A 16,179-nucleotide genomic window follows, 5' to 3' on the forward strand; every position below is an offset into this window, starting at 1 on the left:
ACCACCCCTTAATGCATCAAAATAACTACTTAACCCACTGAAACCATCCCTTAATGCATCAAAATAACTACTTAACCCACTGAAACCACCCCTTAATGCATCAAAATAACTACTTAACCCACTGAAACCATCCCTTAATACATCAAAATAACTACTTAACCCACTGAAACCACCCCTTAATGCATCAAAACAACTACTTAACCCACTTAATGCATAAATAACCACTTAACCCGCCAAACCACCCTTAATGCATCAAAACCAAAAATTAACTAAATTAACCCACTGAAACCACCCCTTAATGCATCAAAATAACTACTTAACCCACTGAAACCACCCCTTAATGCATCAAAATAACTACTTAACCCCACTGAAACCACCCCTTAATGCATCAAAATAACTACTTAACCCACTAAACCACCCCTTAATGCATCAAAATAACTACTTAACCCACTAAACCACCTTAATGCATCAAAATAACTACTTAACCCACTAAAACCACCCTTAATACATCAAAATAACTTCTGCACCGCCCGCAAAACTACCCCTTAATGCATCAAATAACTGCTTAACCCACTAAAACCATCGCCAATGCATCAAAATAACTACTTAACCCACTAAAACCATCCCTTAATGCATCAAAATAACTGTAACCCACTAAAACCGCAGCAATGCATCAAAATAACTGCTTAACCCACTGAAACGCCAATGCATCAAAATAACTGCTTAACCCACTGAAACCACCCCTTAATGCATCAAAATAACTACTTAACCCACTAAAACCACCCCTTAATGCATCAAAATAACTACTTAACCCACTAAAACCACCCCTTAATACATCAAAATAACTACTTAACCCACTGAAACTACCCCTTAATGCATCAAAATAACTACTTAACCCACTAAAACCATCCCTTAATGCATCAAAATAACTACTTAACCCACTAAAACCATCCCTTAATGCATCAAAATAACTACTTAACCCACTAAAACCACCCCTTAATGCATCAAAATAACTACTTAACCCACTGAAACCACCCCTTAATGCATCAAAATAACTACTTAACCCACTGAAACCACCCCTTAATGCATCAAAATAACTACTTAACCCACTGAAACCAACCCTTAATGCATCAAAATAACTACTTAACCCACTGAAACCACCCATTAATGCATCAAAATAACTACTTAACCCACTGAAACCACCCCTTAATGCATCAAAATAACTACTTAACCCACTGAAACCACCCCTTAATGCAGTAATAAACTCCACACTCCAAAATGCACCACGTACTCTGGTGCTAGACGAAGACAGGGAAGGCGTCACCAGCTGCAGAACGCACCCCTCTTCCCTCATCACCCCTTCACTCTCCCCCTCTCTCCAATATCCTCCTTCCCCTTCCTCTCCAGCCCCACTAGTGTCCCCACCCCCTTCCTTTCCTTCCTCACACCCCACCGTCATCCCCTTCTCTCCCCTCACTCATCCCTCCCTTCCCATCCCCTCCCCTTCCCTCCATCCCCCTCCCCCCCCTCTCCCCACAGCCACCTCCAGACGATCAATGCTAACCAGACAGATTTAAGGAATGAAAGAAAATCCTTAATAAAACAGAGGTTATGGGAGCGGCTGCTTGGGAGACTGACGCCCACACGACACTCACTACTTCCTGGTTAACCCTCCCGCTCTTCTTTACTTCTCCTTCTTCTTCTTCTTCTTCCTTAACTTTTCTGTTCCCCAATTCTTTAATAGCCAGCCACTTATTTCCCCATCCTTCCCCCTTCTCCCCACTCCTTCCATCCCTTATCCCTCCCTCTCTACCCTTTCCATCTTCCTATCCCCCTTGTACTCATTCTACCCACTACTTCCCCCACTTTCCATTACTTCCCCTTCCTCTTCCCTACCCCCTTCCCTTCTTCCTTCTCTTCCCTACCTCTCCTTCTTTCCCCCGTCCTTCTCCGGTACCTCTTTTAGTATTCCTTCTACCCTTCCCACTCTTCCCCTCCTCCCTTCCCACTCTTCCCCTCCTCCCCTCACCCCCACGCACCTTGCTCACCTGTAATTAACTTAAATTTAAGCTCTAGACGAATTGAATTAACTAACGTCACGCCATTTGTCATAGCAGGAACGCCAGCTGAAGTAAATCTTCCTAGTACGTGTGGTGTGGTAGAGAGAAGGTGTGGTGTGGTAGAGGGGAGGTGTGGTGTGGTAGAGGGGAGGTATGGTGTGGTAGTGGGAGGTGTGGTGTGGTAGAGGGGAGGTGTGGTGTGGTAGAGGGAGATGTGGTATGGTAGAGGGAGGTGTGGTGTGAAAGTGGGGAGGTGTGGTGTGTTGGGGGAGGTGTGTGTGGGGGGAGATGTGGTGTGGGGGGAGGTGTGGTGTGGTAGAGGTGTGGTGGTGGGGAGGTGTGGTGTGTTGGGGGGGAGGTGTGGTGTGTGGTGGGGAGGTGTGGTGTGTGGGGGGTGTGTGTGTGTGGGGGATGTGGTATGGTGGGGGAGGGGTGTGTGGTGTGTGGGGGAGGTGTGGTGTGTGTGGGGAGGTGTGGTGTGTGGGGGGGAGGGTGTGTGTGTTGGGGGATATGTGTGGTGGGGAGGTGTGTGTGTGGGGGAGGTGTGTGGTGTTAGAGGTGTGGGTGTGGTGTGGTAGAAAAATTGGCAAGGTGTGGTGTGGTAGAGAGGGTGAGTAGGGTTGTGTGGTAGAGGGGGTGGTAGGGTGGTGTGTGGTGTGGAGAGGGGTGGTAGGGTTGTGTGTTAGAGGGGTGGCAGGTGTGGTGTGGTGGGGGGTGGTAGGGGTGGTGTGGTGTGGGAGAGGTGGTAGGGTTGTGTGGTGGGGGGGGGTGGTGGTGTGGTGTGGGGAGAGGGGGTGGTAGGGGTTGTGTGGTGGGGGTGGCAGGTGTGTGTGTGGGGGTGGCAGGTGTGGTGTGGTGTGGAGAGGGGGGTGTTGGGGTTGTGTGTGTGTAGAGAAATTTGGCAGGTGTGAACAATGGTAGAGAAGTGTGGGAATTAGATGGTGTGTTAGAGGGGTGGTAGGGTTGTATTAGAGGGGGTGGTAGGGTGGTGTGATGTGGGAGAGGTGTGGTAGGATTGTGTGGTGGAGGGGGTGGTAGGATTGTGTGGTGGAGGGAGTGGTAGGGTGGTGTGGTGTGGGAGAGGTGTGGTAGGATTGTGTGGTGGAGGGAGTGGTAGGGTGGTGTGGTGTACATCTCCACGGTTGAGTCTTGTTGACAATAGTGTGTGTTTTCAACCTAATGGACGATACCTTACAGCACAATTAGAGGTTCGATCTGTAATGCGCACTCTCTCTCTCTCTCTCTCTCTCTCTCTGTCTGTCTGTCTGTCTGTCCAAGTAAGTTTTGTACTTCCTTCTGTACCGTCACTGCTAAACATGTCTATTGTAACCCTCACCGTCATTGTAACTCACACTGTACCTTTATTACTGTAACTCTTACTAACTGTATCACACCTGTACCTCAACCCCACCATTACTGTAACTCCTACTTCTGTATCACACCTGTACCTCAATCCCACCATTACTGTAACTCACACTGTACCCTTATTACTGTAACTCCTCCTTCTGTATCACACCTGTACCTCAATCCCACCATTACTGTAACTCACACTGTACCCTTATTACTGTAACTCCTTCTGTATCACACCTGTACCTCAATCCCACCATTACTGTAACTCACACTGTACTCTTATTACTGTAACTCCTCCTTCTGTATCACACCTGTACCTCAATCCCACCATTACTGTAACTCACACTGTACCCTTATTACTGTAACTCCTCCTTCTGTATCACACCTGTAACTCAGCCCCACCATTACTGTAACTCACACTGTACCCTTATTACTGTAACTCCTACTAACTGTATCACACCTGTACCTCAGCTTCCTCCTTCCTTACTCCCATAATTAATCAATGTAACTTCTCCTCCTCCTCTCACTTGTTTCGTTTCAACATTGTAAATTGTTCGCTTCCATACTCCCTGAAACAGACAGAAGGACAGATACATACTGGTGGACAGATACATACTGACAGATAGATACAGACTGACAGAGATATACTACCATTCTACCAGAGAAACAACTAAATCTTTTATTTTCTTCCACAAACCAGTAAGAGCGTTTCTGTATTATTGTAAACCGTCCTGGAGAGTGAATCTTTAACACCCCAGCCAACCGAAGCCTCGAACTCAAAACGAATCGCTAACAAACCAATTCTATGTTATTCACCAGCATAATACTACTACTACTACTACTACTACTAATACTAATAATAATAATAATAATAATAGTAATAATAATGATAATAATAATAATAATAATAATAAAGCTGAGGCCTTCAATGATTCAGGTCCACACTCCAGAATAGAAATCAGGGCCTCGTCTCCCCTCCTCCCTTGGGGAACTGACAGAGGGATTAATAATGGAGCCTCGGTTGACACCAGGCTAGAGAAGCGGGTCGGGTTTGTTCGCATCGATTATCGAAACATCAACAAGAGACATTTGAGACGCGGTTCGGACAGGCGGCCACGGCGGGCGGTAACACCAGCTATGCAGGTCCCCAGAGTGACGGCCGCTCGCGATTGATTTCTGTCCACGTCGTCGCCGCTACCCGTCCAACTTTCCGTGTCAAACTAACATGCATCAGTGCAGGGACATTTTGACTGTCATGCGATATGCCAGGGACATTTTATCCGTCGTACATCAGGCCGGGAACGTACACTTTGCTCTGTCATATTAGAACTCGTACTCAGTTGTTATAGATCACGTCACCGATATTCTACCCAGCCAGGCGCACACTACACTGTCATGCAACCTGTCAGGAACACTTAATTCTGTCATGCAACCTGTCAGGAACACTTAATACTGCCATGCAACCTGTCAGGAACACTTAATACTGCCATGCAACCTGTCAGGAACACTTAATACTGCCATGCAACCTGTCAGGAACACTTAATACTGTCATGCAACCTGTCAGGAACACTTAATACTGTCATGCAACCTGTCAGGAACACTTAATACTGTCATGCAACCTGTCAGGAACACTTAATACTGTCATGCAACCTGTCAGGAACACTTAATACTGCCATGCAACCTGTCAGGAACACTTAATACTGCCATGCAACCTGTCAGGAACACTTAATACTGTCATGCAACCTGTCAGGAACACTTAATACTGTCATGCAACCTGTCAGGAACACTTAATACTGTCATGCAACCTGTCAGGAACACTTAATACTGTCATGCAACCTGTCAGGAACACTTAATACTGTCATGCAACCTGTCAGGAACACTTAATACTGTTATGCAACCTGTCAGGAACACTTAATACTGCCATGCAACTTGTCAGGAACACTGTCAACCTGTCAGGAACACTTAATACTGCCATGCAACCTGTCAGGAACACTTAATACTGTCATGCAACTTGTCAGGAGCACTACACACTGGTATACACAGGTCAGGATTATCATACACAGGTCAGAAACAACATACACTCATAGCTCAGAACAACATACACTCATACACAGCTCAGATCTACACACATTCCCACATTAAACCCAACATATTACTGTATTATTCTTCCTGTCTGCTAACCATTATTTATCAGGTTTCACGGTCTACCTCCAATTTAGCTGTCATTCCCCCTATTCCTCCGCCAGCCAAACACGCTAGTTACTGCATTTCTCGCTGTTAAAACCACCTTTATCACCCTGTGCTTCCCAGGGTTGGTTATTGTATGTGACGGGAAGGTAGAGCTATCAGTGTGGGTCTGTCAGTCAGCCACTACCATCATTTTACGTTTTACACTTGCAGAACTTATCGAGATCAATTGATTCTGTTAATTCTGGTTTACTATTGCTATGTTTCTGTCTAATTCATGTGACTGTCAGTTCTAAAGTGACGTATAATTGCCTAAATCATGTTGGTGTTAGTTTTAATGTGTCATTCATCTGTCTAAATCAAGTGACTGTCAGTTCTGAAGTGTTATATACAACTGTCTAAATCAAGTGACTCAGTTTTAAAGTTTCATCAACTGTCTAAATCAAGTGACTGTCAGTTCTTAATTTTTATATAAATACAGAGTAAATTTGTTAAAAAAAGGAATACACTAGGAAAGTGCCTTTAAAATCCACAAGAGTCCAGAGTAAAACCAAAAACGCTGTGGATTCAGACTAGTTCAGGGGTAGAGTCTCACTGCAATTCCGACTCCATTTCCATCACCGAATTTGGGTCGTAGTTTAAGGTAGCCATTACATACGTTCTGACTGTAGCAGTTTGGGGGAAAATTTAACATACGACCATTTCAGAATCCTGGTGTGATCATAAATACGCAGGAAATTAAATAATTCTAACAGTAAAGTCAACCTGTAATCGTCAAATAGTCAGCGAAATTCACTACAACATTTGAAATTGTGCGGAAATTTGATACTGAGAATCAATATATTTTATGTGGGAGTCGACTACTGTATGTATGTACGGCCTTGTTGCTGCCCGTCTACACACACACACACACACACTCTCTCTCTCTCTCTCTCTCTCTCTCTTCCTGTATGTGTGTGTGTGTGTGTGTGTTTGCGTGCGTGCGTGACAATAGTAATACAATAATCACATACATTACACAACAATCAAGTCCTGGCCGTTGAATGCGTTGAGCCACACCTGATAAAACGTCCCTCAAACGCAACAAAACATTGCCAGTCAAGTCAAAACATGTGGGCGTCGAGCCAGATACTACATGAATATATTCCATTAATTCAACCTTTACAGTAATGGATTAATTGAGATGTTATGAACAATCATATATTTTAACCTGAGGGAATCTCCAAGAGTAGGCACCTCAGTTTATTTCACCTTATGATTAAATAAATGACCCAATGGTAACCTAACCTAACCTAACCTAACCTAACCTAACCTAACCTCACCTCACCTCACCTAACCTAACCTAATCTAATCTAACCTAACCTAACCTAACCTAGTCTTGACATGATCCACCCGAGGCAAGTTGTCCTCATGTATAGAGACTGACCAGCGGGTTCCTGGAGCAGGTGTGTGTACGAGTATATTATCTATCTGACATAATATAAAATTTACACCTTGTTAAGTATTAAGTCAAGCTGGGCGTGAGTATACATACACACACAAAGCTACACACACACAGACATACCATAATAATGTCATGTTACGCACAATTCAATGTCATTTACACATTATAAGAACATTAAATTTTGTGCTTCGTGTTTTTGCTGATGATTATTATGTATTGTTAAGCTCTGTCCCTCGTTTTGTAGAGATGAAGTCAATTCTTCAACTGGTAAAACAAAAGAGCTTGAGTGGTGGACACAGCTGCAAGGATCAATCTAACAGCATCAAAACCTAATAAGGGAGACAGACAGACAGAGAAAGAGGTTAAATTCTCCTTCGCAAGCTGCCAACGTCAGGAAGTTGTCAGCATTCAACACAGGCACGAGCTGGCCGCCTCCGCCTGTTGTGTGAGTTAGGCAGCAGCCAGGCGCAAACAGACGCGTCTCACGCCAAAAACCTCCTTACACGCTAAAGAGGAGAAAATTGTGGCTGGTTTGGAGGGCGATGCTTGAGGTGTCGCTTCTCGCCGTGTGCTGGTAATAGCGGCGGTAGTATCTGTATTTATTTAGCGAGGTCAATGAGAACGTTAGGAATTATTGGTCAACCCAGCTGTGAATGGGTACTTAACACACCTCCATGCGGGCTTAATAAACAGTCTGATTTATCCGCGCTGCCCCTTACTAACCATCAGGCCTATGACACCCACGTTCACGTTAATATCAGGTGAACGCCAGACGTAGCTGAATACCTTTGTTAGAGCTGTTTTCATGGTCAAGAGAATTCCTCTATTAAAAAAAAAACAGTTTTCGCAAATGTACAACACATACACCCCCTGTACGCTGTAGCTACGTGATGTGTAGAACGATACCTGTCAGGATCGCTAGTCACGCGTGAATGCACAAGTTGGCGTTTGTTCTACAGCGCCAAAAAATATCACTGCCAAAACAATGATTTATTTTTCCATAAGTGCACAATACTGAGAGACGCTGAGGCTGTGACGGGAAGAAAACTAATTTGCAAATATCCGGGAAACGCGAGGCAGTGTTTGAACGTTCGGTCTGACAGTGTTTTTATAGCTGAGGTTTTAAGAACTTCCTCAGACAAAATAACAGAGGCAGTAATGAATAAAACAGTGAAGAGAGACGTTGGTGGAGCTGTATGACGTGAAGAAGGTTAATTTGCATATCTGGTGGAGTTTATAGTGGTCGTGACTCACTTTATATCTCCCTACACGAGCTGACGTCCGCCAATACCTCCACCACCACCCCCCACTACCTCCACCATCATCACCCAGCACCTCCACCACCACCACCACCCCCCCTCCACCACCACCAACACCACAGCCTAGCGTCCTACCGTGACTAAATTTAAGTCATTAACAAAATTAGGCATAAAATGTATACTATTATGTAGCATGAAGAAAAGAATTTATCTCATTAGCCAATATTATGCATAAAACACAAGTTATTTTCCTACTGTATTAAGAAGATCCCAATTATTTTAAGTAATAATTTTTCTTTTAATACCATAATCATCATCAAACGTTGTCATAATAAACACCATCACTATTATGTCTCAGAACCATCCTTCTTCCCGTCTAAATAAAAATCTCAATGCGTTTAATATGGTGTAGCAGCTGTAGCCAGAAGCGAGGCGACGAATAGTGCGCTATCATACTGTAAAGGAGGAAGGACCCAACCAGGCCCCTTGTAAGAACTCGGCGCCCATTATGCCTTACACAATAATTATTTTCCCCGTGATGATCATGTACACAATTTTAAACGTTTCCGAATAAATATTCTTGGTACTCTTATAGGATTTTTTTTTTTTTTTGCCTGTGCAGTATACGACATTTTTTATATCATTTCTTTCCTTTCTTTTCAAGTTTATTTTAAATTTTCTGTCTGCGTTGAAATATTTTTGGCATTTTTTTTTTTTGGTGTCTATTTCAAGATTACTGTTTTGCGTTTTTTATATATATATTTTTTTTTCAAGATTTGCTGAGAAAGTTTTACTCGTGTTTTCTTGTTTTTGGTTAATCCTTAATTTTACATTTTAAGATTCTAATGCTTAAAAAAAAAAATTAATGATAATTTTGTTGGTATTTTAGCATTTTTTCTTTATTTATATCCCAATATTTATTGTCTTCTCTCCCTTATCAACAACAACAACAACAACAACAACAAGAGTAAACAACTAGAGTAAACAAGACAGGGGATAAAAACTTTGCATATTAATAGAAGAATAAAAACACTGCTTGGAGAAAAAATAAAAAAAATAAATAATAAAAAATAAAACAGCATCAATCATGACTAGAAGCGCCTTGTTGTGCTCCCCGCCATACTGATCACATCTTCAAAGGCGCCGAGGAACCATTCTTTTTGGGTTTACTACTACCACCACCATCAGGTTACCATCACTATCAGACTACCACCACCATCAGGTTACCATCACTATCAGACTACCACCACCATCAGGTTACCATCACTATCAGACTACCACCACCATCAGGTTACCATGACTATCAGACTACCACCACCATCAGGTTACCATCACTATCAGACTACCACCATTACTACCACCACCATCAGGCTACCATCACTATCAGACTACCACCACCATCAGGCTACCACCACTATTCAGACACCACCATTACCACCACTATCAGCCTACCACCACCACAGGCTGCCATCACTATCAGACTACCACTACTACTACCACCACTGTCAGGCTACCACCATTACTACCTACACCATCAGGCCACCACCACTTCAGCACCACTACCACCATTACTATCAGGCTACCATCACTATCAGACTACCACCACCATCAGGCTACCACCACTATCAGACTACCACCACTATCAGACTAACACCACTATCAGACTACCACCACCATCAGACTACCACCATTACTACCATCGCTATCAGGTTACCACCACTACCATGATACCACTACTACTACCACCACCATCATCAGACTACCACCACTATCAGACTACCACCATTACTACCACCACCATCAGGCTACCACCACTATCAGACTACCACCATTACTACCACCACCATCAGGCTACCATCACTTCCATGATACCAGTACTACTACCACCACCATCAGACTACCACCATTACTACCATCGCTATCAGGTTACCACCACTACCATAATACCACTACTACTACCACCACCATCACCACCACCATCAGACTACCACCACTATCAGACTACCACCACAACCACTATTACAACCACCGCTACTACAACCACCAGGCTACCATCACTACTACCTGCAACAGATTACCACTACTGCCACTCCCACCACCATATCCAACACCACCACATCACCTCCACAACGAGCACAACCAAAAACATCATCCAGACATAATCCTGGCGGCCCCTGTGAATCTTCAACCAAAGCCTAAATATGGTTAATCGCCCTCACCATCAACCAGCCTCCCTCGAGCTAACATTCCTAAAGTCTCGTGGGGTTATATTTTTTTTTTAAACCCATAACAAGATGACCGACTTCCCCAGGCTAAGGTCGAGTCTCAGTGCAATTTCGACGCCATTATAGATCTTTATTTTCGTGTATTGTTTCGGAAGAGTCAGTTCATGTCCTCACGTCACCAATTAGATGAAGATTTCAACTTTGTCGATCCAAGTCCAGTCTCTGTGTAGTTTTGATGCCATTTTGGACGCAGTTTCCTCGGGTAGTTTCTCAAGTTTGACAGTTGGAGTCGTCCTCACCTCACAAGTTACAGAAAAACTGGAGACTTTGTCAAACATACGCCCCCGCCTGGACATATTCTGAACTGGACGGACGGATTCAAGGACGGACGGACGGATGGATGGATGGATGTACGGACAGACATACAAACGGAAACACGGACGGAAAATACACATAGTTGTGAATATCCCAAACCACAGGTTGCGGGGCTATAAACTAAGGTAGATGATCTTTTCAAAAACACCGGCTACCATAATTCTGTCTGGTACACAGTGAACCTGGGTGACAGTCTCGGTATAATGTTGATGTTATTTTTTGTTACCTTTGTTCTTTAACTTAAGTCAACCGGTTTTGTGCAGCCTTTCGTCTCCAGATATGAGCAATAGTCATCTTACGAACCTCAGAGAATGTGGACCAACGTCGCTCTGTAAACAAAGCCGCTGCTGCCATCTGCCGGCGGCGCCACACATTGTTATTGATACACGTGTATAACCTGATGATGGCGTCTGGGTTTTACTTTTTTTTAATTTGATTTTTCCTCGAGTTGCAACGAACCTCTAATGTATCGCGAATTTTTCTTATTTTTTTTTATTTTTTTTCGACTTTCAAGAAAGCTTTGGTGTGTTGTAGCTTATTTTATTTTCCTTAATTTTTACCTGGACTTTCAAGGGAGTTTTACTTTATATTTTTAATTCCAAGTAATTGTAATTCACATATTGTTTAAAACATATATGCTACTATGTTATTTTTTCCCTTCAACTTGTTGGTGACGCGAGATACTAATGATTAACACAGTTAATTGATTTATAGATTTTTAACAATTTCTTGTGATTAAAGTTTTCTTTTGTTAAACTTTCTACTTTCTCTTTTCGTCCATTAAGTATTTTTTATCGTGATTTTTCTTCTCAAACTTTCTGTAGCTTTGAAATATTCGAACCTTAAGTTAACTTCTTTCGCCGGAGTTGTCGTTATAAAGTGTAGGTTAAATGGGCCCCTGTCCTAATGGGCCCCTGTCCTAATGGGCCCCTGTCATAATGGGCCCCTGTCATAATGGGCCCCTGTCCTAATGGGGCCTACTGTTAATGGGCTCCAGTCTTAATGAAGTGTAGTGTTAATGGATTCCAGTCCTAGTAGGCCCCATCTCTAATGGACTCCAACCTAACTATTATGATAAAATATATATTAGAGTTGCGATCCAAACTTTATAGTAAGGTAAGGTAAGGTAAGGTAAGGTAAGGTAAGGTAAGGTAAGGTAAGGTAAGGTAAGGTTAGGTTAGGTTAGGTAAGGTAAGGTAAGGTTAGGTTAGGTTAGGTAAGGTAAGGTTAGGTTGTATATCAGAACGAGCACCATTAGGACTAAACCCTATCTTACATGTGACTTGAGTACCTAGATTCTGTATCATATTACAAGTAATGTTTTAAATAATTTGTTATATGACCATGAATATTATTATCATTATTATTATTATCATTATTATCATTATTATTATTATTATCATTATTATTATTATTATCATTATTATCATTATTATCACTATTATTTATTATTCTCATTTATTATTTTTATTATTATAGTTACCATCATTATCCTCCCATTTCTTGCTTCGTACATTCACACCCTCAGGAGCGTCTTATAGGCTACACCTGTCCTGGCCCCCAAAACACTCAAAGGCAATAGACATCTACATACACCAGTGGAGGAGGAGGAAGAGGGGAGGAGGAGGAAGAGGGGGAGGAGGAGGAAGAGGAGGAGAGGGAGAGGAGGAGGAGGAGGAGGAGGAGGAGGAGGAAGAGGAGAAGAGGGAGAGAGGAGGAGGAGGAGGAGGAGGAGTGAGAAGAGGGAGAGGAGGAGGAGGAGGAGGAAGAGCAAAAGCCATTAGCTGCAACATGTAAGCCCCTTTTCTGCCTCGCTGGTTATGGTGAGTGAGCCAGGACGGGAGGGAGGGAGGGAGGCAGGGGAGAGACAGGAAGGAGAGAGGGGGGGAGGGCGGGAAGGGAGTAAAATAGGGGGATGGATATGTGGTAAGGAAAGGGGAGAGGAAGAGTAGTGAGGAATGAAGAGGGATGGGGAAGGCCGTAAAGAGGAGTGGTGGGGTAGAAAAGGAGGGAGGAAGTGGGAGGAAGAATGAAAGAGTAAAGAAGGAGAGAGGAAGCAAGGAAGAGGAGGAGGAAGTAAGGAAAAAAGGAAGAGACAAGGAAATGGGGGAGAAGAGGGGGGGAGAAGCAAGGAAGAGGAAGAGGGAAAGAGGACAGAGAAGCAAGAAGTAAAGACGGAGGTACGTAGGAGAGAGGGAGTTACATGTCAAATGGGCTCCTGTCCTAATGGGTCCCTGTCCTAATGGGTTCCTGTCTTAATCGGTCCAAGTCCTAGTAGCCCCTGCCCTAATTGGCTCCTATCCTAATGGGTCCTTGTCCTCATGGGGTCCCTGTACTCCTGGGTCCCTGTAATCCATGGGCCCTTGTCCTAATGGATCCCAACTTAATTATGAAGAATAGGTTAAGTTGAAGTTAAATTAGTTTGTTATGTTAGGCTAAGTTAAGGCGAAGTTGAAACTGTGTTAGGTTAAGCTTGGTTAGGTTTGGTTAGGATAGGTTAAATTAGGATGACCTAAGTTGAGAGAGAGAGAGAGAGAGAGAGAGAGAGAGAGAGAGAGAGAGAGAGAGAGAGAGGAACAAAAGGGCTTTCTGAACAGATGGTTGTGGTGAGTCACCAGATGGCGGGAGGGAGTGGGGGCGTGGTTGTGGGCGTGGGGAGAGATCAGTAGAAGCGCGGAATGGGTACAGGCATTGGGGGGGGTCAGAGGATACATGAGAGTGGAAGTGGGCGCAGCTACAGGGCGCGGTGGGCATAGGCGTGGGTGGAGGCGCGGTAGGCATGGGTGTAAGTGGAGGCGTGGTAGGCGGAGGCGTGGATAGGGGTGCGGTAGATATGGGCGTGGGTGGAGGCGGGGTAGACACGAGCATGGGTGGAGGCGTGGTATACATGGGCGTGGGTGGAGGTGCGGTAGACATGGGCGTGGGTGGAGGCGCGGTAGGCGTGGGCGAGACAGGACACAGCAGGATAACATCACACGCCATAAGGAGAGCTGCCAAATTTTCGCCCGTCCGTAGAACTGATTGGTGGCGTTAATTGCCCAACTATAAAATTGGCTGATACGAAACAGCCTCGAGCGGTAGTTAGGACTTCCTCTGGCCAACTTCACGAAGGTGCTAAAAGGGGGCGTAACCATCAACTGACAACGAAACTAGAATAACAACCCTTATTTACAGGTGATTTTGGTATCGATTTCAGTCTGTTTTTTCCGTAGTCGTTTTGGTCTTTCGTCAGAGAACAAAATTGAAGAATAATGAAACTGAATAATCGGGAGATATTTAAAGGAGTCGAGTCTTATCTGGAGATTCATTAACCTGTTCGAGCCTGATTAACCAATTACCTCCCTACCTGAAGTATTTCTCAAGGTAGGCTGAGGGGGCGGAACACACACACACACACACACACACACACCCTGAATATATCATATAATTTTCGGAGAAATATATAAATATATAATAAATCTTGAAAATGTAAAGTAGCTCGTGGTAGAGCCTGAGGACTTACAGTATCTTATAAAATTAAAGAAAGAATTGATACGATGGGTCCTTATTAATGTGGAGATTAAACCCTAGATTACAACGACTTAATCCCTTGAGTACGATGCCTTAATCACTTGACTATACGATAACAACATTTTGAGTACAATGATTTAATACCTTGAGTACGAAGACTTAACCCTTTGAGAACGATGAGAATGATGACGTATCCTTTTGAGAACGATGAGAATGATGACTTAACCCTTTGAGAACGATGATTTAACCCCCTTGAGAATGATGACCTAACTCCTGGTATACAATGCATTAAACTGTTAACACCCTCAGAACATCATCATCACACTCAAGGGCAAAAGTCATTGTATTTATCGACTCAGAACAACATACAAAAGACACTCAGTTATCGTATTCAAGGAGTTAAATCATCGTTCTCAAAGGGTTAAGATATCTTACCCTTTGGACAAATTCACTGTACTGAGGAGGTTGGGGTCGTATTGAGGGGGTCGTGGTCGTATTGAGGGGGTCGGAGTCGTATTGAAGGGGTCGATTTCGTATTGAGGGGGTTGAGGTCGTATTGAGGGGTCGGAGTCGTATTGAAGGGGTTGGGGTCGTATTGAGGGGGTCGGGGTCGTATTGAGGGGGGTCGGAGCCTGCACATTGAGGGGGTCGGGGTCGTAGCTAGAGGGTCGGGGGTCGTATTGAGGGGGTCAATGTATTGAGGGGGTCGGGGTCGTATTGAGGGGTCGGGGTCGTATTGAGGGGTCGGGGTCGTATTGTGTCAATGTATTGAGGGGGTTGGGGTCGTATAGAGGGGTCGGAGTCGCATTGAGGGGTCGGGATCATTGAGGGGTTGAGGTCGTATTGAGGGGTCGGGGTCGTACTGAGGGGGCTCGGGTCGGCATTGAGGTCGGGGGTCGTATTGAGGGGGTCGGGATCATTGAGGGGGTCGGGGTCGTGTTAGAGGGGGGCTGGGGCCGGCCAGGGTCAGGGGTCGGGTATTGAGGGCCGGAGTCGTATTGAAGGGGTCGGGGCCGTCGCAGAGGGGTCGAGGTCTATTTAATAATAATAATATTATTAGGGGGTGTGTGTGTGTGTGTGTGTGACATCACTTTCTTACTAATTTCTACCTTTTTAATTTTCTATTTTTCTGTAGTTACCCCACGAGAAGAAAATGGGAGTAAAGACAATAAAACACTGATACAGAGGCGAAGAACATACAAACACCAGAACACAAACTTACATTAAATACTGAAATAAAAATGAATAGAGAGCTTGAACACACACACACACACACACACACACACACACACACACACACACACACACACACACACACACACACACACACACACACACACACATAACGTAATATCGAAAAGAAAAAAATTCCCCCATAGAAATCCCAAGAAAATCCCACCAATATCCCGGAAGAAAATAAATAAAATAAATAAAATAAAACAATAAGGAGTTACAGGACATACTTTTCTAAACTCTTGGGCAGGACAGTTGGGACAGCGAGATTGTATCGGAAGTTCCAATATTGCCTTACAACCCCGTCCTTCCCTCTCCATCCCTCCCTCCCCCCCAGCCTCCGTTTAACACCACGCCTCGAAAAGCCCCTCCCGCCACCAATAGCTACTTTCCAACACACGATGCCGCAAAGGTCTTTAAGCACTCATGGTCCATCTCCTCCCTATTTAGTCTATAAGCGTATCGACGTTCATGACCCCCGTGGGATGTATCACTCTTGCCCCCTGATGAGCCGGCCACAGCTGCCCTGGCCATCT

The 16,179-nt window shown here is 44.2% G+C and overlaps 1 protein-coding gene across 1 annotated transcript; it reads right to left on the reverse strand.

Moving 5' to 3' along the window:
• Positions 1-13,197: 13,197 nt before the first annotated feature.
• LOC121870068 (vegetative cell wall protein gp1-like) lies at positions 13,198-13,882 on the reverse strand. Its single transcript, XM_042371828.1, has 2 exons — positions 13,516-13,882; positions 13,198-13,268 (listed from the first exon to the last, which is right to left on the reverse strand). The coding sequence occupies exons 1-2, from the start codon at positions 13,880-13,882 to the stop codon at positions 13,198-13,200; spliced, it is 438 nt and encodes a 145-aa protein (XP_042227762.1).
• Between the last annotated feature and the right edge of the window lie 2,297 nt (positions 13,883-16,179).

This window comes from Homarus americanus, unplaced genomic scaffold, assembly GCF_018991925.1.
Source record: "Homarus americanus isolate GMGI-L3 unplaced genomic scaffold, GMGI_Hamer_2.0 scaffold32583, whole genome shotgun sequence".
NCBI lineage: Eukaryota > Metazoa > Arthropoda > Malacostraca > Decapoda > Nephropidae > Homarus > Homarus americanus.

Excerpts from the sequence above, each read along its gene's own strand:
- LOC121870068 (XM_042371828.1), bottom strand. The coding sequence starts at position 13,882 with ATGGCGTGTGATGTTATCCTGCTGTGTCCTGTCTCGCCCACGCCTACC. Across the intron at positions 13,269-13,515 it reads CCACTCCCTCCCGCCATCTG|GACAAGGGCCCATGGATTAC; the intron begins GTGACTCACCAC and ends GGGATCCATTAG.